The sequence below is a fragment of the Chinchilla lanigera genome, unplaced genomic scaffold (genome assembly GCF_000276665.1).
Source record: "Chinchilla lanigera isolate Chin_1 unplaced genomic scaffold, ChiLan1.0 scaffold00160, whole genome shotgun sequence".
Lineage (NCBI taxonomy): Eukaryota > Metazoa > Chordata > Mammalia > Rodentia > Chinchillidae > Chinchilla > Chinchilla lanigera.
Genome location: NW_004955561.1, coordinates 1,023,925 through 1,051,757, shown reverse-complemented (window position 1 = coordinate 1,051,757; position 27,833 = coordinate 1,023,925). Strand labels below are relative to the sequence as shown.

The 27,833-nt window shown below is 39.5% G+C and overlaps 1 protein-coding gene across 13 annotated transcripts in view; it reads right to left on the bottom strand.

Moving 5' to 3' along the window:
* Positions 1-27,833, bottom strand: part of Setd5 (SET domain containing 5) — a 122,874-nt gene that overhangs the window by 39,930 nt on the left and 55,111 nt on the right. For 6 of the 13 annotated variants that reach the window (XM_005413007.2, XM_013509075.1, XM_005413006.2 and 3 more), the window contains 7 exons: positions 20,832-21,076; positions 17,557-17,613; positions 15,223-15,693; positions 13,553-13,851; positions 12,573-12,706; positions 12,034-12,122; positions 9,067-11,682 (listed from right to left, as the gene is read on the bottom strand). In XM_005413007.2, coding sequence (XP_005413064.1) covers positions 11,068-11,682; positions 12,034-12,122; positions 12,573-12,706; positions 13,553-13,851; positions 15,223-15,693; positions 17,557-17,613; positions 20,832-21,076 — 1,910 coding nt within the window. In that variant the 3' untranslated portion in view covers positions 9,067-11,067. Of the gene's footprint in view, positions 1-6,061; positions 6,332-9,066; positions 11,683-12,033; positions 12,123-12,572; positions 12,707-13,552; positions 13,852-15,222; positions 15,694-17,556; positions 17,614-20,831; positions 21,077-27,833 lie in introns of those variants that run through there. The other 7 variants (XM_005413012.2, XM_005413014.2, XM_005413009.1 and 4 more) reach the window with 3 other exon arrangements.

Below are 27,833 nucleotides of genomic sequence, written 5' to 3'. Positions count from 1 at the left end.
TTTTTTTTGTGCTGTGGTTTGTAACTTCTTTGGCTCAGTGCCTGGTTCTTTAGGAGTTTGCTGCAGTGTTATTTTTGCCCCCAGGTAATCCAGCTACTGGCATATAGAGAAAACTAGTTGACAGCAATAACTATGTCACACTGACTACAGTAGTAAAGTTAGTGACAACAATGACATCAGATATCAGCTAGATACTGACAAAACCTAAGAACATCCACAAACTGCCCTTAACCAGAGCAAAGAGGCCTGTGATTTTAGTGAAGACACTTAGGTCACGCAGACAATGACTGATAGTAATTGTGACTACTAACTTCTGCTAGAGGTAGGCAGTGGTGCAAAAGCTCAAGCACTAAATGCTACCCTGGACTAAATGCTGTCTTCTTTGGGCCCACCATTGTGAAGATTATTTCCACCAAACCTGGCCTCCCACACAGTACACAGGCACTGTGATCCTCCCACATCCTAGATCTCTGTTTAACTCCCACCCTCTCCAAGCCTGTCTCCCAAGACTTTCACCCAGTGTCTGCAGTAGGGTAACATCTTAGCACTGCAGCAAACTTCTTGTGGGAGTTGGTCTCATCTTCATTTAGGCTGTCGTTTGATTGTTGCCTCTGCTGCCCTGTGGCATGCTTGGTACTAGTGTCTGCAGCAGGGGTGGGGCCTCTCTCCTCAGTAAAGTTTTTTTTTTTTTTTTAAGTTGCAGCTATTGTTCCTTTGTTCCTCCTCTTCTTCCTCTACCTCTCCTTATTCTCCTCTTCCTTCTTTCCCTCTCCTTCCTTGCTTCTTTCCAAGATAGGGTCTCACCATGTAGTTTATGCTGGCCTTGAATCCACTGTGACCCTAAGGCTTCAGCCTCCCTAGTCGGGATTACAGGCATGTAGTACCATGTCTGGTGCATTTTCTTCTTTAGAAACTCCTACTATAGAAATGATAGGTCTTAATTGTTTTCTGTACTTGAAATTTGAAGTTGCCACATACCTTCTTCCAGGCTCTCTTACTATCAACATCCCATATAATAGTAGCAGTTATTGCCAGGCACGGTGGCACATGCCTATAATCCCAGCACTCAGGAGGCTGAGGCAGGAGGATCATCTCAAGTTCGAGACCAGCCTGGGATAGACAGTCAGCTCAAGGCCAGCCTAGACTATAGAGCAAGACCTTGCCTCAGAAACAAACAAAAATAATAGTACAGTTGTTACTGATAAATCCACATTGACACATTATTACACAAAGTTCACAGATTACATTAGGCTTCATTCTTGGTGTTATACATTCTTGTGTATTTTAACATATGTATAACATATCCCCACCATTTTAGTATCATACAGAAGTGTCACTGTCCTAAAAATCCTGTTTCTCTCTCAACCATTTCTAACCCCTGGCAACCACTTATCTTTTATTGCCTATATAGCACTGCTTTCTCTACAATGTCATGAGTTGGATTATATAGTACATAGTCTTTTTAGGTTGGCTATTTTCATGTAGTAGTATAAATATAAAATTCTTCTGGGAGAAAGGAAAGTTTAAAAAAATGAGAAAAGAAGGAAAACATCGAAAAGTTTTTGTAAATAGGGAGGGAAGGAAGGGTTGAAGGAAGGGTAGGGGAATGGGGAAAAGTTTTATCATGTGCAGGTATAAATTCTCTACGATGAATGTGATCATTATGCATATTTAAAATGTGCCAATAAAATCTGATTTAAAAAAAAGCAAAAAAATTCCTATATGTCCTTTTATGGTTTGGCGGACCATTTGTTTTTCTTGCTTGACTTTTTATGATATATATTTAGACATTAGGAAAGCTAATCTGTCACCTCCCATTGTTACTCTGTGGTGAACACTTAAAATCTACTCTCTGCAGCAAATCTCAAGCCTATGACATTTCATTAATGTCACCATATTGAACTCGACAACTCCCCAAACTTACTCATAACCAAGCTCATACCATCTGACCAACCTTTCCCTCACACCTTAACCCCTGGCAACACTTTTACTGTTTCTATCAGTTTGACTCTATATTCACAAAGAAGTGAGATCATAGTTATGTAACTGGCTTATTTCATTTGGCATGTTCCTTTGGTTCATCCATGCTGTGATTAACTGCAGGATTTCTTTTTGCAAGCCTGAGTATTACACACACACATACACACGCATGCACACACTTTATTCATCTGATAGACATTCAAGTTGCTTCCATACACTGGTTATTGTAATACTGCAATGATGGGAGTGCAGGTGTCTCTTTGAGATAATGCTGCTATTACTTTGGATATATATCCACCAGTGAATGGCTGGTTCATGTGGTATTGTACATTTAATTCTTTGGCAAATTCCCATACTGTTTTCCGTAAGGGAGGCACCAAGCTACATTCTCATCAGCATACATATGGGTTTACTTGTTGTCATTCAACTTTTTGTTAATATCCTTCCTAACAGATGGGAGAGGGTTGCCATTGTAATTTTGATTTGCATTTCTCTGCTAATTAGTGATGTTCAGCACTACATCTTTGGAAAAATGTCCTTTGCTTATTTCAAAATCAGGTTATTTAGGTTTTGCTAGTGAGTTGAGTTGCTCATGTATTTGGGTAGTAATCTCTTAACTGATCCATACTTTTCCCATTCTATTAGGTTACCTTCATATTTTGTTCTTTTGTTTTCTTTTTGAGATAGACTCTCACTATGTAGTTCAGGCTGGCCTTAAACTCACAGTATCACCCAGGCTGACCTTGAACTTGCAGTGATCCTCCTGCCTCAGCCTCTGAGTGCTGAGATTACAGGCACGTTTCACCACACCTGGACACATTTTGTTCCTTCTTTTGCTGTACAGTATTTTTTTAGGAAGGGGAAAAGAAAGAAAAAAATGGAAACAAAATATTGTAAAGAGAGGGGAAGAAGGGTTGAACGGAGGGCAGGAGAATGGGGAAAAAAGAATTAGTATATATTATGTACAAGAACAAATTACCTACAATAAATGTTATCATTACGTATGAAATGAGTACTAGTTAAAAAGAAAAAAAATTTTTTTAGTTTAATGTGATTCCTCTTTCCTTTTTTCGCCTGTGCTTTTGATGACACACACCAAAAAAATTACTGCCAAAATTATGGTTTCCCTATATTTGCTCCCAATGTTTATATTCCCCTAGGAGTTTCATAGTACTAGGTTTTACACTTAAATCTTTATTAAACTCATTCTGTCAACGTGTGTGTGTGTGTTTTGCATGTAGATACCCAGTTTTCTTCATATTATGTTTTGAAGGGTCTATCCATTCCCCAACATGCATTTTTGGAACCTCTGCTAAAAATTGATTCACCTCATATGCACAGGTTTACCTATGGGCCCTCCAAAAACATATTGGTCTCTTTGTCTTAGTTCCATACTGTTATGATTACTATGGTTTTGAAATAATTTAAAATCAGTTTGCTGTTTCTAGCTTTATTCTTGCTCAACTTTGCTTCACATATTGAGTGCTTTTTGCAGTTTTATATGCATTTAATAATTTTTCTATGTCAATGAAAAAACCATTGGAATTTTGATAAGGACTATTCAATCTGCACTTTTGAGTAGTAAGGACATTTCCACAATGCTGATTGCTCTAGTCTCTGAACATGGGTTATCTTTCTAATTAGTAGTTGCTTCAATTTCTTTCACCAGTGCTTTAAGTGTACAGATTTTTCACCTCATTCATTGGTTAAATTTATTTCCAAGTATTTTGCTTTTTCCAAAGCCACTGTAAACAAGATTTTCCTAATTTCTTTTTTGGATAATTTTGTTAGTATACAGAAATGCAATTGATTTTTGAGTTTGTTCTGCATTCTTAACAGAAATGTTTCTGTTGTCACATAACCTCACTAGCATTTTATTTTGTCAGTTTTGGATTTTGGCTACTTTAGTATGTGTATAGTACTATCTCACTGTTTTAATTGGTAATCCCCTAATAATAAGGAACATCTCTTCATACTCTCAACGCCCCTGCCTTAGGTGGATTTACAGGCACTTAACACCACACCTAGATCACTCTTTTTTCTCTCTTTTGTGTCACTGGGGGATGGAATCTAGGATCTCATACTGAGTATATAACCTGCCCTTTTTGAGATTGTGTCTTGCTAAGTTGCCCAGGCTAGCCTTAAACTTATGACCCTCAGTTGCGCTCAGCTTCCCAACTAGCTGAGAATGTAGCCAAAAATGGCTTTGTACTCATTTTAAAATCAAGTTGTTTTCTTACTATTGAGTTTTAAGAGTTCTTTGTATATCTCAGAATGACAGCTCTTTATACATTTTCCCAGTCTGTGGCTTGTCTTTTGCAGAGCACAAGGTTTTAATTTTTTTTCTTGGAAGGGGTCTTTTTGAGACAGGTTTTCACTATGGAGTTCAAGCTGGCCTCGCACTTGCAGCAATCCTCCTGCCTCAGCCTCCTGAGTGCTGGGATTACAGATATGTGCCACCACGCCTGGCACAAGGTTTTCATTTCAGTGCAGTCCAGCTTACCAATTATTTTGTATGGATTAATTTTGTATGAGTTAATTTTTGTGAAAGATGTAAAATCTTTATCAGGACTTTTGTTTTTTGATGGTGGAGACTGATCCCAGGACCTTGTAAAAACATGTCCTACCACTAGGCTGAAACTCAGCCTCCAGCCTGTTGGATGGTGGTGGTACACAAATATCTAGGTAGCACTATTTGCTGAAGGGCCTATCCCTTTGCTTTGTTTTTGCTCCTTTGTGGGGGGAGCAGATCACATGATCATATATGTGGGTCTTTTTCTGGACCCTACCCTGCTCCAGTGACAAATCTGCTTATTGCTTTGTACTGCCATACTATATTAATTACTTTAGCTTATGTTACATCAGGTAGAAACAGTTTAAAATTTTATTTATATTTATTTGGGTCCTTTTTGATACAGGGTCTCACTATGTAGTTCAGGCTGGCCTTTAACTCATTTTGTAGCCCAAACTAGCCTCGATATCATGGCAATCCTCCTGCCTCAGCCTCCTATGTGCTGGGACAAATAAGACACTGAATATGAAGCTATTTTGTAAAAAGCCCCACACAATTTTCCTCCTACCCCAGGTAGAATTAGGTTGTGGCTATTGATAGGTTATGTAGGTATTTCTAGGACTCTCATCCCCTCCAAAATGCCCTATGAATCAATTACTTTCTAAGGTCCTTAAAGAAAAAGTAGCACTGTCATCTCTAAATCCCTTATGTACCTCAGAGTAGCCTATGATAGGTACTCAGTAAATATTTCAACACATGCTGTTGGTGAGTCCTCCTGTGCAACTGCACACTGTGTCTTGGTTTCAACTACTATTCATTCCCATTATTACCATTTCAATAGAATTCACCATTGTATTGTTGTCTGTCTAAATAACTGTTAATCCTTCCACACTGACTTCCCAGCTTCTATTCATCTCCCCAAAAAGAGTAAAAATGATCAGTAGTGTTAAAAAAACAAAAAACAAACAACAAACACCCCCCCCCACAAAAAAAATCCCAAGCAACCTACAAACCATAAATTACATAGTTCATTTTCTGCTTGAAATCTTGTAAAAGATTCTTTAAATCTACAAGCTCTTCATCCAAGACCAAGAAGCCATAAGCCTACTGGCCAAATACAACCTGCCACCTATCTTCCTGTAAATGCAGTCTTACAGGAACATAGCCACGTACTGTCTATAGCTGCATCTGTACTGAAATAAAAGAGTTGAATAGTTATGACAGAGATAGCATGGCTTGTCAAGCCTATATATTTACTAACAGGCACTTTACAGAAAGTTCACTGACCCTCATTCTCCTACTGGATCTTCTGTTCTCTGGACATCTCAACCTAGCCTTTTGTTATAGGCTCTACGTATTTCAGCTGGACTCATGCAAGACATTATTGCAGGATCCAGGCCTTCAGCTGGATTCCTGGTCTATAGTGTGTGGACAGATTTCCTGTACTCTCTTGTATATCATTCTTTGGGTGATTATTATAAATAATCTTATAAAATCTGTGTCCTGTATTATATTGTTTCCCCTTGCAAAATATCCCCAAAACCAACACAAAATTGGTAGCGGGAGAGTGGGGTTGTTATTGTAATGTTACCTGGCCATGTGACTTAAGAAACTTTGCAATTAACTTGGGAATGTTTTGGGAGACTGGCCAAAGAGGCAGCCCTTGTATGCTGCAAACCGTATTGGAAACTGGTTGGAGTCTGGAAAATCAGAGTACTCACGGAAATGCTGTCGATTAGGATGAAGCTCAAGAGGCTTCAACTGAGAAGGACTGCACTGGCTGCTAGATCCCAGGTAGTATATTGTGGTCTGCATTTTGCTTGTGTTTAGAGATACTGCCTGGTTGGAGAAACAAAAATTTCAATGTAGTCTATTGTTGGGATGGTAGCATGGTTACTATTGAGAGCTTTGGCCAAATCTATGTTTGAAATTAAGAGCAAGAGCCAGTAGGATATGAAACATTTGGCCAGAGTAGCAGCTCTAATGGAGCTTTGGGTTGTGAGACTGAAATAGAGAACAACATGATTCTTAAGAACAGGACAATAGAAAAATGAACTTCTTTCACCAGAAGGTAAGTGTATTTGATTTGCAGGAGATCCTCATTTTTCAGTCTTGCCACGCATTGTAAAAATTAATGAGAAATAAGGACTGTGATTATAATAGTTCTTTTAATGTTTTTAGATATGTTTGTAATCAGATTAATCCAAGTACTGTCTTTTAACATTGAATTTTGGGCACCCTTTAAATATTTTGCTTTTGGTGCAGGAATGAGCGCAAATAAACCCCAAAGAGTTGCACATATGTAGCTGTAATTGTTAAGGTAAGTGTGAATAGACTAAGACATGTTTTCACAAATCTGCCACTAGAGATCATGGATTAAGGAAACGTGTGTGTTTATCAAATTGACCAGGGGTGGACTGTAGTGGATTGACAACTGGTGGTCAACTTGTAATTTCCAGCTAAACTGAGTAAGCATGGTGCTGGGTATGGGAGGCCCACCTGGGGCCTGTTGCCAGCAGCGTAAGAGGCAGAACTGGAGAAGCCAGGCTGTTGGGAGCTGAGAAAAGCTCTGCTGGGAGCTGAGAAAAGGCTGTTGGAAGCTGGTAGATGATGTAAGGAGTGTTGGCTTTGTTGGAGGAACTTGTCATGCTGGCTTTCCTGATGAACTCGTCTGTTTTCATCCTTCAAGGAGCTCGGGACCTTGCTGGCATTGAGAATAGCTTTTGTTCACTTTGGGGGAGCTCTGGTCCTCACTCTGAGCATTGCTTCCTGGCTCTGGAGGGGAAGATGGTGCATTGCCAGTCTCCTGGAGAAGCTTGCTGCATTGGCTTTCCTGGTGGAAACACAGCCATCTTGATCACTGGAGGAGCTCGCAACCTCACTGTTGTTGAGGATGGCTGTGGTATTTTGGGGGAGCGCTGGTTCTTTCTTTGCACGTCACTTCCTGGCTCCAGCGCAGATGCCTCAGCCTGGTAGCACAGATCCTTCATCCCGCTGGTATAGACTTCCTAGATCCCACCATTGACCTTTGGACCTTCCCAAAACAGATCCATTGAACAGGCCTGCATGAGATGTTGTGGGCTCTGGGCCTCCAGCTGGATTTGTGGGAGGCATTGTTATGGGCTCTAGGTCTTTAGCTGGACTCAAGCAGTACATTATTGTGGGATTGAGGCCCTCAGCTGGATTCCTGGTCTAGTGTATGGACAGATTTCCTGCAGTCTCTCGTATATCATTGTTTGACTATTATAAATAATCCTATAAAATATGTGTTCTGTATTATATTATTTCCCCTTGCAAAGTATCCCCCAAACCAATACATCTTTTCTACCTCAGACTTTGCACAGCCTGATCTGTTCAGGACTGATCTTCCACTCATTATCATCCTATGACTCCCATAGAGATTCTTATGGTTCAGGTCTCAGCTTCAATGTAACTCTTCAGAAACTGTTCCTAGCAAACCAATCTACAGTGGCCCTTTCATCTACTCATTTATCCATTATGAAATGATAATATTTTGGAGGAGGGGTGCTGGGAATCAGTGCTAGGCAAGCATGCTGTCAGTGATTTTTTTTTATGGTGAAAATAATGTTGATTTAGAATTAGCAAGTTGGATTCAGTTTAGACAATCCTAATTTGTTGGCAACATTGAACACATCACAATCAGGAGCCAGCTGAACATTCCCGTTCTTCACATCCTGACCAAACTGGTGTTTCTTGCCTTTGACACCTACAATAAACACACATGTGTCGTCTTTTCTCTTATTTATAGCCTACTCAGCGATGAGGGGAAATTGATGACCCCTGAAACAAGTGAATGTGTGTCTTTCCTAGGGGTGTCTCTGGAGCCAGAGTCTGGGGTCACTGGAAGGTAGGTGACATGCACATATTATGTAGCTGTGCACGCTTTCAGCACTAACTTCTCCATGTTTGAAGCCTTTGTCTCCATCTTTCGGAGGGGCAGGAGTTTCCTTCTTCACTTTTGGTGTCATATTGGTGAAGGTCCAACAAACAGTATTGAATACTGAAATTTTGTACTTCTTCAGTTCTCTCCCAATTAGACTGTAGGTTCCAGGACAGAAGAGACCTTGCTCTGCACACTCCAATTTTTATCATCACAATAAGCTCACAGCCACCAAGTAGTAGCTAGAATTGTTTTTGAATTAAAAAGAAAAAGGCCAGTTAGGAACTGCTGAATTTGAATCCAAGGGCAGGAATGCATTCCAGCTCAAATCAGGTTTCATAGGTCAGTTTTAGTGATCTAGACTTGGCCATAATACTGGCCTGACCTCACTATAAAAGGTCCAAGGAAGGTTTATCAACATTCCTGCCCTCTCGCCTAATGATAGGGAAAACAACTCCACTAAGCGCACATTTTCCTGACTCAAGTGGATTACTTTGAGTTTGAGACCAGCCCCAACAACATGGCAGGACATCTCCAAAAAAAAAAGAGAAAAAAGAAAAAAAAGAAGTATATTTTCCTGAACAGGGATCCACCTTGCCTTCATCAGGTAAGTGTCAGTCAAACCAGGCAAGGGGTAAGTAAGGTCACAGGACAGAACAAAAACGTTTTCAACTTTATGATTATTATGGTTAAGAATTTTATTATCAAAATTATTACATCTCTTGTGAAAGTTCAAATGTTACAGCAAGGTGTAAACACTCCACTTGAGAAAGAAGTGATACTTCTTCCCTTCCAAGAGTCCCCCCCCCCACCCCCAGGAGGTCTGGTCTTGACAGCACCCTGCCCACACAGAGTGGCTGGGGTCTCTGCGCGTGCCAGGCAGGGTGAGGGCCGCCTGCCCGCTGGCCTCACCCCTTGGTTAACAGCCAAGGAGAGAATGCAAACCCCAGCCCAAATGGAGAGACATTTACATACGTTTTATATAATATACAAAGAAACCGGCATCCCAGGCAACATGATTTCCACTCCCAGCGCTCTCCCAGACTGATGGGTTTGTGGGGGAAACAAAAAGAAGAGTACTCTGCTGAAGTCCCAGCATTAAAAAAAAAAAAATCTCCCCTCATTTGAGCAAACACCTGATTTTCAATTTTGAAAAGTGAAATTTTGTAACAGTCACACACAAAGAGAGAAGACTGTGCATATGATAGTTTTAGGACAGGTTGAAAAGAAAAGGATGCAAGAGGCTGGGGAAAAAGAGAGAACAAATTAGAAGGAGGGAGACTCACAGTATTATCTTGTCCAAAAGAAAAGAAGTAAGGTCCACTGCAGCACCAGGGATTACACCTGTCCTATATTTACTACCCCTACCATGGTTATAACTGAATACAAAATTAGATAAATAAAAACACGCCAGATATTACAGTAAACAAGTGAAAGAAATAAGCTGGCAATCATATGGAATTTAAAAAGATTGTGTACCCCACCTGGGCTGGCTCCAGGGCACCTCCAGGGGTGTACAACAGGCACAATGCACTGATGGGGAGAAGCCAGTCTGTTCTTGTCTCTCATCCAGAACAGTGTTAGGGGTGTGGGTGGCTTACTAACTCTCTCACTGGCCCACTCTCACATAAGCATCCCCCAAAGAAAAGTGGGGCAAGCCCACACACAATCACAGTCTTGTCGGTGCCACTCCACAAACCTATCTTCCCACTCTTACCCTGCAGTCACGAGTATGTGCTCCCCAATCATGGAGGTGGTTCTACTCATGGGATCCAACTCCTGATTAACTGGGAGTAGAAAAGAAAATACAAACAATTCCCAGAACACTTGAGATCCTTCCTTATCAAATCTATTGCCAAAAGATGCAACTGATTTTACTGGGAATCACTTTTCATTCCACTTGAGTCTACTTACTCTACGGATTTGGAAACTGTGAAACAGTTTGGGAAGAAGGGTTGGGATGGTAACATCTGGGGGCTAATCTCCTCAGGTAATCTGTTCCCAAATAATCAAGAGCTGACCATGAGCTCTTTTTCAGAGAGCCAGGCACCTCTCAGTCAGAGAAAGCTCCAAGCTTTACTATCCCTGCCCATTACCTGGTGATTTTAAGACAAAGGTAAGGAGTACTCTGGGTGGACACACCTTAGCCAGACATCTGCTTTTGGAATGGTTCTTTCAGGACGAACATTTACATACCTACCATTTTTTCTTAAGTGCATAAAACCCTAACACTACTTGGATGCCTTGGGGCTTTGAGATTGGCTCTTCTCACTTTTTCCTTTGAAATAAAAACTTTTTTCTTTTTTTAAATTTAAAAAGATGTCCTCACTGCACAAGTGACTACTGGCTACAGGCAAGGATGGGAGACAGAGGCTTCAACACAACTCATTGCACTTAGAACCGTTACTAACTGAAACACCATTTGCTTGTCAACAATGTACCCTTAACAGCAGGGAGAAACTTCTTTATAGTCTTTGTTTCAGACAAGATTTACATCTTTCTCTAAGGCCAGAGGCCAGTCACGACCACAAGTCTTGTTTCTTGTTGACCAGACCCGAACCTCTGGTCCCTTGTACCCCCCTTCCCCAGCAATATGCTTGGCTGAGGTTCCAGAGGCAGCTGGAAGGAAGCAGCTATGGGCTTGTTCAGTTCAGTTTGCCCATATCCAGAAGCCCTAGGAAAGTCCTGTCTGAGTCTTGACTCCTGACCCTTGCAGTGGCTGGAGGCGGTACTGGTGCACACTCCCACTCCCACTCCCTCGGTGTGGGTAGTGCTGTGAATTGGAAACCGCAGATACCCTGGAGGCCTGGTAGGCAGTTGACTGCCCAACACTGGGCAGACTGATAGTCCGTAAGTCTGATGGCAATGACGACCTAGAGTTCTGAGGAAAGGAGGTGGAACTCAAAGTTCCTGTGCTGGACTGAGAAACTGAGTCTGAGGTTGGCGAGTCTGAGGGGCCCTGCAGGGTAGGGCTAGCAGCGCTAGAATGACAGCTCCTCCTTGGAAGATTGCTGCCAGTGCTGTTTCCAGAATGTGGCTGGCTGCTATAATACCCTGGTGTCCCCGTAAATGGGGCCAATGAGTCTGTGGACGCAGGGTGGGCGGGACTGGGATAGGATGCTGAAGAGAGGGATGATTCTGAAGAACTGTGAGAGGGGGGGTTTCCAGGTCTCAGTGCAGTAGTTCGATAACTGTATCCTGGAGACTGAGTGGGATGTCCTCTAAAGGGGGAGGAACTCTGCTGAAGGAGGCTTTGTGACTCTGTCCGTGGACTATCACACTGCAGGAGCTAGGAAGAGTAGGGAGGAAAGCATAAGGAAGTAAACAAGTCCATTCAAGGGCTTGAGAATATCCACAATATCCAACTTTTTTCCTTCATGTTCCTTTTAACTTTTTCTTTTTTCTCCCCCCGATATTTAATGCCCCTATACCAAAGGCATTAAGAAGGCGGTCTTCAATCATCTTACTTACTTTTCTAGCATGATTTGTATCTCAGGGTGAGGACATCATGACTTACTTCCAGGGCTGTGAAATTATATGCAATGCCAGCATCTCAACTGCACAGAATGGCCAGGATCACAAAACATCTGGAACTTATAATACACTCTGATGCCCAGAGATCAGCAGTGTCTTGACTCACCTGGTAGCTGTATCTGGAAGGGCTGTAAACAGTTGCTCCTTTAGAGAGCGCTGAGCTCAATGTGTCTGGGCCTTCTCCATCTGTAGCATCTGGAAGGTATCATAAAATCAGTCTGGCTGTTCATTCAAATCACCAAAGCCATCACCAGCCATGCTGCTCTCCTTGTGATAACCTCAGTGAGTGCAGCATGCCAGAAGGGCAAAGGAGTGTTTCATTATGGGCTATGTTTTAAATGCCTGATCTGATTTCTGTCTCCTTCTCTTCAGCCTTCATTGAAGCGGAGATCCAGGACTTTGGAGAGATGGGAGTTACAGAAAGATATTCCTTGGGGAAAAAAAAGCAGACAAAAGAGCAAGCAATGCTAGATACTATAAATACTGTAGCCCGAAAGACCCAAGACTGAGCTGAAACCTAGCATGTGGCAGAGCCCAGAGTACAGCAGAAACTGACTCACCTCATCCCAGTCTTTGGTGTGAGCCATGTAGAGCCCGGCTCACAAGTCCCTGAACCTGGTTGGCAGCAGAAGGCCAGGGGCTTACCTGAGTCTTTCTCTGTGATGTTACTCTCCCACGTGGGAGAGGGCTCCCCCTTTTGGGCCACTCTCACACTGCTCCGGAGGACTTTAGGAATGCTCCCTCCTTCTCGGAGTCGCTCTACTGATGTGGGAACCATCCTGCAAAAGTAACAAGGCACAATTTTAAGCCACAGGTCTTAAGTCAAAAGTCTGAAATGAATCCTGAGAAAGGCTGTACAATATAAAGTATTATCTTAAAAACACCCTCAAACATTTTTGGGGGGGGATTTATTTAAAACAAACCATACCCTCTTTTTCAAACTGTCACATACAAATGAAAAAATGTTTTTGAAGATAAAAAAAAAAGTAAATCAAGGAGAAAGTATATTAAAATGTTAATTTTTAAAATCTCCGTTTTGAAATACTATTTTTCTTCTGTGAAATCATGTGCCTGACATACTAAAGACTTCTCAGATTAATGATAAAATCCTTTGAGCCATGTCTTTTCTTGCCTAGATTTATTTCTTTAGTACAAGATCTCTGTACTCATGTATCTGTGTATTTCACTGATAGTTAGAACTTATCAAAAATATTATTTATTTTTGGTTTTCTCTAAACCATACAATTCCTTTCAGAATGTCTTACTGTTCTGCATATGCAAGCTGCATGGGATATAGACATCTGTTAATTCAAACAGAACTTAGCTAAACTCTTGACTTGCCTCTCAAATGAACTCAGAAAATACAAGAGGCAGCATTATTACCCACCAAACAAAATAGCTCATGGGCATCCATGAATATATGAAGTGCTGTTCCACAGTAACCCTTTGCTTGTGCAAGGCTGGCGGATATGGCTGATACTACTCAATTAGCTAAACAGGACAGGGAGCACTACCTGCTGGCTCGTTACGACAAGTGCCTCACAGATTTTAGGCAATACTGGGGTGATACTAGATATATATTTCCTTTTCTCAACTTCATGACAAACTGCCAAACACAAACTTACCACCTGCTGCTGATACTCTCTTGAGGTCTGCAGTGAGATGAAGTGCCTCTGGAGTCTGATGGGCTTACTGCTTCCAAGTGGGACAGAGAGGAATGAGATGGGGAGAATTTTGTGTGAGGGGATGATGGGGTTCGGGCTGAGGATCCTTGCATGCCATGGGCACCACTGTCAGAAGCAGCGTCGCTGCTGCCTTGCCCTACTCCTGCGGACTTGCTTTTGTGCTGTGCTGTGTCAGCTCCCCCACCGGCAGAATTCTCCTTGGCTTCTTGCTTTCGTTTACGATACTCCAGCAGGGATACCTAAGAAGAAAAAACGAACAGTACTTAAACTGGGTATCAGTAGTGGACCACTAGCAATGGGTAAACCAGGAATAAAGCCACACAGAGAAGGCAGCAAATCTGACAACTGTTGTCTAGGTTTGACAGTTACCTGGGCAGCTAGATGCTTAAGCCAGTCAGAAATTGGTAAGGGGAAAAACTATTTTAGGAGATGACATTGTTGAAGTATAGTGTTCATCAAGTAGACAGCAACCTTTTTCCTTTAGAAAAACCTGAGATTACCACTATTTAATCACAGAATCATGTTATCACAGTTATTTCCAATAACAGGCACACCTAGAAGATTGGGAGGGAACAGGAAAGCTTGTGTGTAGTTTGAAAAGCTTCCAAACCAAAACCAAACCAAATCACACCAAAAAGGAGATGGTGGGGGAGGGAAGGGGAGGAAGGGAGAGAAGTGAAAAGGTCAGCTTTCTAGGGTTCTTCAATATGCTCCATTTTTACAGATATATACAGGGATTCAGTACTGTTTGCCTAACACATAGGGAAACTAGTACCACTGAAGAAATTATTTACAGTTTATACTTTAGTAAGTTAGCTCTAGAAAACCTAGAGATATGTGAAAACTTTCCCAACCTCCCTACCACCCCACCCGCCTAACCCTTACTTGTCTGCTCCTGACTGCCCGTAATAGACCCCTGCCTAGTGCACCTCTTGGCTGTTGTAACAGCCTATGCACACACAGGTTATAGAAGATGTTAATGTTTTCATTCTTGTTTCTGATACTCAATGCTATTAATGCAACAGTTTTAGAAACCCATTACTTCCTTATTCCAAATTATCTGCCTGTGTTTCCTTGTTTGTCTTACTCCCTAAGGCCTCTTTATTTTTCTAAGTGTAAAATATAACAAAAATAGTAAAGTTTATACAGAAAATTAATACTTAACTTGCCTTAGTTTCCTCATCTGCAAAATGAGAATTTACCTTATAGAATTATGGTAAGGATAAAAAGCATCTGAAGAGCTTAACAGTGTCTAAAACTTAAGAAATGCTAGATAATGGAAGGAATTATTATTTTCACTTCTCTACTCTCTTGCCTATCAAGTGTATAGCACATAGTAGGTATTTAAATTTGCTTCAGATTTGTCTTGTGGTGCTAAGGACCAAACTCAGGCCCTCACATAAGCTAGGTAAGTGCTCTACTATTAATTCATATCCCCAGCCTTGTTGTATAGTTACAATAGTCAGAAAACTGTATTACAACACTACCTCACTGAACATGCCAGAGATTAGCTCTTACTTAATAGTGCTAAGCACACAGGTGAAACAGTAATACTAAATTATCTGACCAACATTCCTAACAAGTGGGCCTATGTAACATGAAGTACTTACCTTTTTCCTTTGAGGTGGGTTCTGTGGGGCAGATGGCACTCCTTCACATGCCCTTTCGCCACCAGGTGACATGGATCCACGAGAAAGGTCTTTCATAAAGCCATGTTCATATCTGCTGGGAAACCCTTCAGCAGGGGAACAATATCCTCCATCCAAATGTAAAGGTTTCCTATCCCCCACTAGGGGAGACCCTCTATATAATCCATCTGCTCGCGGCATAGCATTCAAAGGGGAGTAGGCATACATCAAGTTAAACTCTGTCCGAAATGCCTGGTCTGAGTTTCTCAGGAGGGTCTGATGTCCGTCTCCACTCCTGTTTGGGAATCCAGTCTCTGAGGCAGGCCCAATGGAGGGATGAGGAGCCAGGTCAGAAGGACCTGAGTTGAGCAGGGAAGGTCTGTCAGCACAGCTGTTAGTGTTGGAGTCAACGTATCCTACTTTTGTCAAATCCAGATCTTTTCGGTGACAAAGCTGAAAGAATAAAAACCAACAGAGACATGGGGCAGGGGAGAAAGGAAAAAGTCAAAGGGCAGAAAGGAAGGTGAGGGGGCATGGGTGCACAAGGAAAGATGAGAGGGACAGAAGTAGAGGAGAGAAAGCCATTAACATCTGTAAAAATCCCATAGAGCAAAAGTTTATATAGGCCAGACTGCTAAAGAACCCCAGCTTTCCCCAAAATGCTGTTTCTCCAGATGAGAATACTGGGAAAGTCAGAATTAGGTAATTGGCCAAATGTGACTATTTTGCCTGCTTAGCCTTTCATCTGGTTTACAGAGTCACCATGTACACTAAAGGACTGGCAATAAAATCAGGGATTTACCTGAGCCCCCCATATACACCACAGAGACATCTTAAAATAATTAGCTTCTGGTGTTATTCATTTCTATATTAATACTGATGGGAGGTGGTGAAGGGGGAAAGGCAGAGAAAGGTAGAAGGCAGAGGAAAAGGCAAGTATTTAAGTTGCTGGCTCATTAAAGAGAATGGCATTAAAAACATCCATCAATCAGTTCTTCGTGCATTTTCACTGTTAGGTAGGTGTGTTTCCTGCACAACTTTCTAGCCACCCAATTCTTTCTTTAACCTCTAATATATGCCAACGTATCACAAGACCACTAATAACCATCACCGCAGAGCATGTGAGATGCTGAAATATACCAAAGATAAACTTCACCTATTATTTGCTCCTAACACCAAGCTCTTCCACCATTAGGTCAATTGCACCTTACCTGTCCATAAGGAATGGTACCAGCCATGCTAGTCAGTCTCCAAATTATGCTATCTTATACTCTTTAACAACTGAGGAGAAGGGAAGCGGTATTTGCCCAACAAGACAGCATCAAGATGCCTGAAAAAGTCTTTCATATACTTGGGGAATGAAACATTTTTCAGTTTTAAATTGACGTATAAATCCTACTGATTCAGAATTTCGTTAACTTTCATAGAACTCAGCCCTAATTTTATTGGAAGTGGGTGGGGTTAAAGGTCAGTTAACTTCTGGAAGGTTATGATAGACTATAAATTTTAAAGAGGAAAACAGTTTCATGTACACTCATAAATAATGACTATCTTTGTCCAAATCTTATAATGAAATCTTTAGCGCTAAGATTTGAATTTAGCATCTTTGTAACATCAGTTTCTGAGAAAAGCACTCAATCAATATCCAAAGAGCTAACACTTGTACAGTAACTATCCCAACTATTGCAGAATGGAGGGGAGGCCTGTGACACAGAAGCCATGGACTAATTTGGTTTTCTGTACACTCCATAAGGAGCTACAAAGAAAATCTAGGCAAGCTGTGAGGCAGAAAATGTTCCCAAAGAAGCTACTTGATCTATCAACCAAAGCCCAAAACAGATAGATGGTTAAGCAGAACTGTCAGATTAACCTTGGAACAAAGTAGGTCATTGTCCAACTCTTCCAATGTAAGCTGCCCAAGATCATAATATAAAAAGACAGTTCTTACTAACTTTCAATTCAACTTCTCTTATCTGTTAACAAACAGACCTCATTGATTAGACTTTATCAAAGCCCCTATTTATTAGCTTCCCTATCACACATTCAGCATCCTTTAAACTTAACTTCCAGATTCTACTCTTTAAAGGAACCCTCCCCCAAACATCAACAAAACCATTCCCATCATACACACAGCTACTTCATTTCCCTCCATCTCCATGGACAGGAAGATTCAGTCAACTCATGGGGACTGATTGGCCGCCCTCCAGCCCATTACCCCATTCACTCAGACCCCTGGCCCTCCCCACACACTCCAGAACACATTCATGCACACTCACTCTCAGCCTCCAAGTGTGATTGAGATGGTGTGATAACTACCTCGGGTGACAGGGACTCAGGCCTATGCGCAGGGGAACTCTCAGGGGAGGATATGTTCTAGAGGAGGGAAAAGCATCTTGTTATTCATCTACTCCAAGTCAAGAAGCAAAACAAAACAAACAAAAAATAAAAGCAAGCATAGATGTTAGCCACAACTTTTTTGGAGGGTTGGACAAGAATGCACAGGGGAAATGTTTAACTGAAGAACTCATCTCAATGGAAAGAGTGACTCTGAAATGCTTTCTGATGTCTCTGAAAGCATTTAAGGATAAACTGGTTATGTTTCATGCTATAAGCAAACATCTCAAGCACATATCAGTAAAGAGGTGAAATTTTAGTGTTACATTTCTTTGTATTCTAAGTATTTTAGAGACCTACAGTATTTGTTATCAACAGGCATTCTATCCGTTATTCCTCCTCAGAGGAATGTTGTTCCTTCACCCACACCCTTCTAATGTCACATTTCTTTAGTCTCTTGAATTCCTCTATCCATGCTGGGGACTAAGGAGAGTAGGAACTAGAAACTAGGGACTAGGATAGTTCTTACTGAATTATAGTTACAGGAAGTGTGACTGATGGAATTCCCAGCTCAACCCAACTTAATGGGACGTGAACACATCTACCAGTTTTTTCTTGAGTAACATCCATTGTACCTTTGGGAACACAGTCAGCGAGCGAGCGAGCGAGCAAGCGAGACAGTGAGAGAGAATGTATGTGTACACTTGGAGTCCCTTTTTCACCTGAGGCAGCACTTCATACGAAACAAGGACTGAGCAGTATGGTCTTGATAACTAGATGAAGTGATGGCAGCAGCTGTGACATGGTTCAGGGTTGAAGGGCTGAGGTAAGGGGAGGGCTCAGAATGTTGTGGGCTCTGGGACAGTTACAGTTTGGGTGGCAGACCTATGTTGTGGTAGGACTGTGTGCATTTTATTCAGTGTGGAGAGTGGCAGGCTTGTATGCCTGCATGTTCGTGTGCTGGAGAGTGAAGTATGTATCTAAAGGAGAAGCTAATTAAGCCTGTCCTTGCAATGTTGCTTTCATTCCTCTCTAGAGGCTTTCCCCTCCTGAAGATCTTATTATCTTCCACTGTATACCTAACTCTCCACTAGAGTTTTCTCAGATTTCTTTCTCCTAAATGTTTTTCTTTAAAACAAAATCAAAATGAACAAACAGAAAATCCCTCTGAAAATGCTTTTCCCAAATTAAGCTGCTTTTTATTTGTGACATCTTTCTCACTGATCTGTGTCATGGGTTTGGTTTTACTTTTTTGAGAGTGGGGGAATAATGGCGAGTGAGTCCAAAGAGCACTAAACCAGATCTCTAGTCTCTTTATTTTGAGACAGGGTCACATTAAGTTGCTGAAGCCCATGAATCTGAAGTCAAATGCACGATCTCCTTGCCCCAGCTCACAAAGTCACTGAGATTACAGGCCTGTGCTACCATGCCTGGCTTGGGCCATAGTTTTTGATGGAAAAAAGGCTACTCATCTCTATACTAAAGTATAGCAAAGACTGGCCATTAGAATCACAGCAAAATTTTTTTAAAATGGTAAGAAAGACTAAATTTCCTTAAACTACAGGTTTATAATAATGGAATCATGCACTGGAAATTCTGCCATTCATTATAATATATTCTTTCCTTCTTGGTATTCAAAAATTATGCCTGGACAATGCTTCACTAAAGTAATCTTTTCAGCTTTTTTAAAAACATAAAAATACCCTAAATTTGTATAGCATTTTCATAGTTATTTTGTGCTGAGTACTGAACTTGCCTTGATAAAGCATTCAATTTTAGTCCTAAAATCTACTGACCTCCCAGAGGGAGTTTCCCTCCTCTCATTGTATCTTACTATAAAACTCTTAATGGCTAACTCAAAGTCAACTGCAAGTACTATAAAATGAGAAAGGTCTCAATTAGCTGCTTTGGTATTTGGAGAATAAGAATACCACAGGAATTTGTAAGGGGTTATCTCCCTAAAAAGTCTAATGTAACTGGGAGGCATCTCTTTCACCTGGAAAGAGGTTCACTCCAAAGGTGAATTACTAGATACAGAACACATAACTCTGCTTACAAGGTTGTCAGCGTTCTTTTTCTGAGTTACTTACATAAACACCCAGGTAATTTCAATCCTGACACTCTCATAAAGGCTGAACAGGGAGGTAGAACTGGTTATAACATTCAACTTTATTGAGGCCCCATCTGGAAAAGTGAAAACTGGTGGTAGAGCTGCGTGTGTTTAATGGCCAGAATTTTTCTGAGAAGGAACAGATGGAGTCCATCTCATTTAATTTCAAATCAGAACAATATACAATAGATGAGTCTTTTTTTGGTGAGATGTTACTGGAGATTGAAGCCAGGGCCTGCACTGTAAGCTTTACATCCAGCCCTTTTTATCTTTTTCCTTTGAGACAAGGTCTCACTAAGTCCCTCAATTACACAGGCCGGGCTTGAACTTGGGGTTTTCCTGCCTTGGGCCTTCCCGATTGCTGGGATTACAGGCATACATCACCACGCCTGACTAATAGTTGAGTTCTTAAAATACACATGGATTCTATTCAAACACATATTTGAATACTAAACTGTTTTAGAATTATATTTACAAGCAGCTGAGGTATACACATTTGTAACTTAATCTAAAAAATGTATATAATAACTTAGTCTCTTAAAAATTCATAGTACTAGCTGCATATCTACTTCTCATTCTTCACACGTTACACGACAAAGTAATCCGGTGTTAAAAAGAAAAAAATGAAACAGAAAGCCCCATATTCACCGTAAGCCATATCCCAATGCTTTTTAAATCTCTGTTCACAGAGGGCACGATGGAAATACCGAACAACCCTAAGAAGACAATTCACTTATTTAAAGGCCTAGAAACAGAGACACAATCCGTCAGTCTGATCTGAGTTCTCAGGCTTGTGTTACTAATGGCTTCAACAGTCACCTCAAAGTGTCTTTTGACCAAGGTATAAGTAAAGGTAAAGACCTAGCATGCTTACTACCTAAAGTTAAGGAGAATGAGGGATTGCATGCCAAAGACAGATGAATGGAACCCTTGGTAGCACTGCTCCTATTCTGGGAAATATAGAGGCTGCCAAGATGAGAGGCTACCAGGTAACAAGCCACATCAACCCTGAGGTTTCCCATTCTCTCTTTGTGAGATGGGTAAGGAAGATAGTAAAGAAACATTTGAAATGATAATATATTTGAAATGAGAAGGCACAAATGATTATTTTCGTATCCAGCACTCCCAACAACCAAACCCAAATCACCTCAAACTGCAGAGGAGTGTTGCAGCGACTAGCAGTAGTAAGAGATGTGATTGGTGAGAACATGAGGCTGTATCCATTTCGACATTCCTCTTCTGGGTGAGTCTGGCCAGGTGTGGTCAGCTGGGGGCTCTTTGAGCCTGAACCAGGAGGGGGTGGTGTAACTGGAGACAGAGGTCGAAGTAACTTGGAAACATTCTGTTCCATCAGATAGCGAGACTTCCATTTCTTTAATGGGCTTAACAAGTCTGTGAAATACAAAACATGGATGAGAGCTGAAGCACAGCTTAATGAGAGGCTGTCCAGTAAGGCCATTAATCTCTAACCTACTGTGGCCCCTACTCTTTACATCACCTTATTACATCATCTCCTCTAATCAAATCAAAAGCCCAAAGAAGCTCTTTAATTATAACACTTCAGTAAACTTCAAATCAATCTGTCCTCCCCAGTCAAACTCCAAGTATGATAATCCTAATGGTGAGTCCTGGGAGCTAATTTACCCTCTTCCAGACCAAAATATGAATTTCTTTCTATCCCACTGAGTTTCCAAAAATCTTAAATCTGTGTTACTTCGGTAAAATGACCCTCTATGACCCTAACTGCCAAATCATCAACTAAAGCTGCTAGGATGCCCAATCCATATTCCTGTCATCTTGTCTGAGATATCTGTGCCTCTTTTCAGCTGCTCTTTCTATAGTATTTGTGGAGGAGTCAAACATGATTCCCCCATTCACATCTAGCACCTAGTATTAGAGGGCTACAATGAAATGATTTCTGTAAAAATTCCCAAACATTAAAGGAAAGTAGGTTGGATTCTTTTTCTGATTAAATTGACCCTATTAACAAGTAGTCAGAATATGTATTTTAGTGACCACTCAAGGACAAAGTACCTATCTCACTTGATTCTCAGAGGAAAAATAACTTTTTTTCACTTACAGTTGAATGAACATTTGTTTAATATTCACTATATGACATCACTGAACTAGGTAAGTAAGGGGAAATGGTCATCATATGTTCTATTTTTCAGTTTACACATTTGTAAAAAAAAACATTTAAAACATGTTTAATATTAATATAATCAAAAGAGGTGATCATACTGCCATGTGTTAAATAAAAATAATAATAGTTAAAGCCAGATATGATGGTGTGTGCCTGTAGTACCAGCTACCCAGGAGACTGAAGCAGGATCAGTTGAGCTCAGGAGTTCAAAGCTAGCCTAGGAAAAATAGTGAGACCTTGAATCAAAACCAACTCCTCCCCAAATAACCAAATGAAACAAAAAACCCCAAACAAACTCAAAACAAACAAACCCCCACAAGAAAACAAAACAAAAAAAGACACCAAAACCCAGCTATGTAGCTGGGTATGGTGGCGCAGGCCTATAATCCTAGTATGAGGAGGATGAGGCAGGAGGATTACTATTGAGTTCAAGGCCAGCCTAGGCTACTTAGTGAGTTCAAAGTCAGCCTGAACTACATATTGAGACCCTACCTCAAAAACAAATAAAGCATCAAACATAACAAAACAAACTAGCTTTGTTTTCAAGTGATTATTACATACCATGCAGTATAGTATGTTTATTAGGTGAAATTTGAGACTTTTAATTTTTAACAAGTCTATACGTCCAACATTATTTATTGTCCCATTAATGTCTCGCATTAAAGACGAGGACTTGGATGTGAAGGCAGGAAAAAACATAGGCAATCTAACTTGTGTCTACAGTCTGAATTATATCTCCAAGGCATGGTATAAGGGATGACATTTTTCCCAGGCCTTCGAGAAAATTCTAGGTTAGCAGGTCCTCATCAGAGCAAATACTTTAGGAAGATTAACCTGACAGAAATGGTTAGGAAGAAACTGATAAATGGGAAAACCTTTGGAGTTAAGGGAGTAGTTAACACACAAAGGTATGAGATACCGATTAAAATAAATGTGTAAAAGGAGAGGTAAGAATACATGCAAAAATACTGGAGATGCTTAAATTTTCCTTTCTGAGATCTCAGAGCTTATTTCCTATTTTGAAAGTATATTCATATTTTCCTTTTGTTCCAGAGACTAAGTTTTCTTTCCTCCTTCTTAAAAAGTGCCTAGGTACAAAAAACAAAGAAAGATGTAATTCAAGGCTTATACTCAGAATAGCTTTAAATTATTTCAAGAGACTTAAATCTTGTAAAAGACTTTTGTACTGCTACCTCCAACACTGTAACTACTAAAAATTATGTAATAACACTCATTGTAGAAAATGTGATGCCACCAACGAAATCAATGCACATGGCATTTACTTAATGTGTATTTCCTAAGAACTTATTATGATACTCTACTCAAGTAACAGACATGACATATGCCCTTATGAAGTTTACGTGCCAGCAGTCTTTGTCTACTCCCCGCCACATTTATTTTACTTTTTGAATACACAGCTGTCAAACTTTATATGTTAAAATCTACCTATATCTAAATGTGTTTTTTAGCTGGGCATAGTGGCGCATGCCTGTAATCCCAGCACTTGGGAGGCTGAGGCAGGAGGATTGCTGCCAAGTTCAAGGCCAGCCTGGGCTACCAACTGAGTTCAAGGCTAGCCTGAACTGCATACCAAATCCCTGTCTCAGAAAGACAAAAAAAAAAAAAAATTTTTTTTAACCTTTATTAAATATTTCCTGAGATTATATAAACATTCACATATTTAATCATAGAAACGTAATTTAAAAATCATATCCGTAATTAAATGCTGGCATATTTTTATCTACACTTCTTTTCTGGCATGGCTTGACTCTTGTCTTACCCACAATGCACAATTATTTTCACTCAGATATAACATGGTAAAATTACCTTTCAAGAACAATTAATAAAAATCTATAATTCAATTTTCAAATGGTTGCATGGCATTAATATTACCCAAATTTAATCAACTGAAATATTTTTCCCACTATTATAAATATACTTCAATGACCAAAAATTTTGCTCCTATACATTCCTGCTCCTGTTTCATGTTTATTACTTTTCAGGACAAATGGTTACATGTAGGATTTTTTGACCAAAATATGTTAATATATGCTTCCTGATTTTTTACTTATTCTTGTGTCCTTCAGACTACATTCTACTGAACGTTCATCTTCTCTTGACTTATAAGGGTTCTCTAGGGGCTGGGGATTTAGCTCAGCGGCAAAAGCGCCTGTCTGGCAAGCGCAAGGTCGTGAGTTCGGTTCCCGGTACCGGAGAAAAACAAAACAAACAAACAAACAAAGAAAAGGGTTCTCTAAATAGGAAGGTTAACCCTTTGTTAAGAATGTTGCTAAGAGAGCTTTTGCATTAAAAAAATTAATTTTACTCGTACACTTTTGATATAAATAATGATCACATCATATGAAATTTGTACCTGTTATATACTGATTCGTTCTTTCCCTATTCCCCTCTCCTCCTTTCAACCCTTCACCTTATCTACAAAAGCTTTGTTTCCATTTTCCCCTTTCTTCCCTTCTTCCTTTCCCCTTTGGTGTACCTTTAAAATATGCCCATTACACTACACTGTATTTTATGTTTTTAATAAGCTAAGTGTATCAATTGTTTATTTTCTACTTTTTTCATGAATACCTTTCCCACCCCACGCCAAAGCTGTAAAATTGCCAGCTTAGTTGGGCATGGTGTGCATATCTGTAATCCCAGCACTCTGGAGCCTGAGGCAGGGGGATTACTGTGATTATGAGGGCAGCCCGAACCATATAGTGAGACCTTGTCTAAAACCCAAGTACAAAAAACAAACCCAGACAACAATAACAAACCAAGGCAGCTTATCTTTCCTTTATTTCCAGGTTTAATTATTTACATTTTATCAATTGATTCACTGATTGCAGGCCCTCACATCTGCTAAGTAAGCACTCTACTACTGAGTTACAACACCAGCCACCCTTAATTTACATTTCAATAAAACAAACCCCATAGCCATGCCTGTAAACCTAGCTACTCAGATGGCTGAGGTAGAAGAATTTCAAGTTTGAGGGTACAAAGAGGTTAGCAAGACTGTCACAAAAAAGGGCTAGAAATGTTGCACAGTGCTCCTGGGGTTCAGTGCCTAGTACTGGAGCAAAAATAAATAAGAGGGGAGAAATGAGAGAAAACATACTATAGTATAATATGTTGTAAGTATATATTATATTTACAAATATAATCCAATAGCATATTTAACAATCAAGTAGCATACTTAACAGTTTTTTTAAAATCTAAAAACAGATGCCATTATCATCTTCATTGTAAAAGCTTGTTGAAACTATGAAGTATTATACCTAAGTATAACCTAACTGATTATTCTTTCCTTTTCTCATGGCAAATAGCTATGGTAGCATCTTCCTTCTTACCATTAATAAAAAATATCACATTTGCATACCATAAAGAAAAGGATTTTGATTGGTGTTATATGGAATTCAGTCTTATTCAGGAAACTGAATGATTTTGCCATTATTCCAGCCTTGATTTATAACCCTCTTCACTGAGATGCACCACACTTCTAACTTGGGTTACTATCCAACATTCTCTAGATTTTGCTATTTTCAGTATGACAGATTTCTTCATTTATTGTATCTCAATCTTATTAGCTTAAGAAAATGTTCATTTCGTTTTCTTGTTTTTTCTTTTTTTTAAGACAAGGTCTTGCTATGTAGTTCAGGCTGGCCTTGAGCTCACTTTGTAGCCCAGGCTTGTCTTGAACTTGCAACGATCTTCCTGCCTCAGCCTCCTGAGTGCTGGGATTATACATGTATGCCACAGAAAATGTTTGTTTCAAGTCAAGCTATGGTTCTCTACTAGCTTTTCAGCTAATTCTCTTGGTTCTTCTAGGTAGATGATTATACTAATTGTACACGATAACATATATTCTTTGGCTAAAAATTTTATAATATGTTAAATAATGGCAACAGTGAAATGCTTTAATAATCCATGTTAAGTTTTAATTAGTTTTCACAATGAAGATGACAACTGCCAATTGTTTTTAGATTTTTAAAAAACTGTACTTACGCTATTTAATTATTAATTTATTTCTTTATTGGGGGGGCACGGGGTCTTTCTATGTAGTTCAGGAGGGCCTTGAACTCACTATGCCACCATGCCTGGCTTAAATTATTAAATTTGTAACTATCATTGTACTCTTACTTTTCCATCCCCAATGACCCACTAGCAACTGAATTTTATTAGTTTCATTTCAAATGAAATGAATTAGTTTACATTTCAAATGAAAATCCTTCCATTCCTATCCTAGGAAAACTGATGATGCATTATTTAATATTCTTAAAGATTCAATGCACGAATTAAGATCACAAATCTAATTCATAGGTTGTACTATGCTGTTTTAGGGAGCACATCAGTCAATTTGATAAAATCAATCAAGAATAATTTTTCATTGCTGCTGAGGTGAAGACTGAACTGAAGGATTCATGCACAGTAGACAAGTGCTCTACCACTGAGCAACACCCTCAACCCCAGAAGAAAAACTATGCAACAGTATATTTTACTCCATCAAAATCATCTGTACACAGCAAATAAAATTACAAATTCTACTATTCCATCGTTAGTTGGAATTCATGTTTTTATTGTGTACATTTATTTTTGTAATTATGAATAGTATCTTTGAACGTAAAGTTTTGGTTTACACATCTCTTCACAACAAAGTAGGAAAGTACTGCAAGGTATAGGATCATAAACATTTCTAATATAGGATACTCTCATCAAAATTACTAGAAGGAATATAATTTGCTTGTCATTTTTTTGCAAACTCCCTCCCTAATATTTGAAACTCAGAGAAAATATGGACACAGAAATATGGTTAAAACTGTTTGACTTAAGCAAACAAAAAATTGAATGTGCCTAGATTTGCTCTGGCAAAGGACAGAATCCTTTTTCAATCCCCTAAGCAAGTGTAAACTCTAGAACAATTTACCAAATCTTTATCTTGAGTCCTGTTCCTGGATATTCTGTTTCAAATATACATTTATTCTCGTACCAGTACCATACTAATTACTAGCTTCATATTAGAAGATAGTGTTCATATTTCCAGGTAAAGCACTTCACTATTACTTTTAAAATTTTTTCTTAGCGTTTTGTAAAAATAAACTTCAGAATAATTTAATTGAAATTTAAAATAGAAGCTAGTCTGGTGGAAACTATATGTAGAAATCCAGGAAAGGATACAAATATATATACATAGTATTTGCTCTTTCATTAGTGAGTACAGAATTCCCATCTTTTCCTCAAACTTTAAACATATTTTTCAATAATCATATGCTCTCATATCTAAGGAATACATAAGCAGGTTCTTACATTTGTTAGGTTTAGAAATTAAAAATTTTCTCCACTCATTTTCTTAGTATCTTAATGATATTACATTTTTTGTGTATTTACTCCTATCCAAGACTTTTATTAAATGTTATTAATTCTAAGTTTCTCAAGTGATTATTTAGGTGCTCCTAATCTGTCCACATCACTTACAAATAATAAACACTATGCTTCTTCTCTAGTTTAATGGTAATAATTTTTATTTTCATACAACTTTGGCCTTTACAATTTAGTATTCATACTTGACAACAGACTATACTGTGTAGAATAATGACAGTAATAATTCATATTGTGGGTATGACTCAGACACTGTATTGAGCACTTTTTATACCTTATCCAATCTTGGCACCTTAAAGCAAATATTACTACTGCATTCTCTTTTGAAAGGAGAAGCTCAGAGACTTTCAGTTTCATTTTATAGTTAGTAAAGACTAGCGCTGGTCCTCAAATACAGGTCTGTTTGATACCTTCTACTAGAACAATATCTCCTCTTCTCAATTATTAATTTTTTAAGCAAACTAATGAACAAAAATAATTCCTCAGGACTTATACTAACTTCTAGGAAGTTAGGCATTCATTTGACTACTGCTTCATTTGTTTATTAAATATTTTCCTTCGATTTATGCTGATCCTTAAGGGTAAGGTGTGTCCTGTGAGTGTTTTTATTGCTTGCTAGAGACTAGAGCA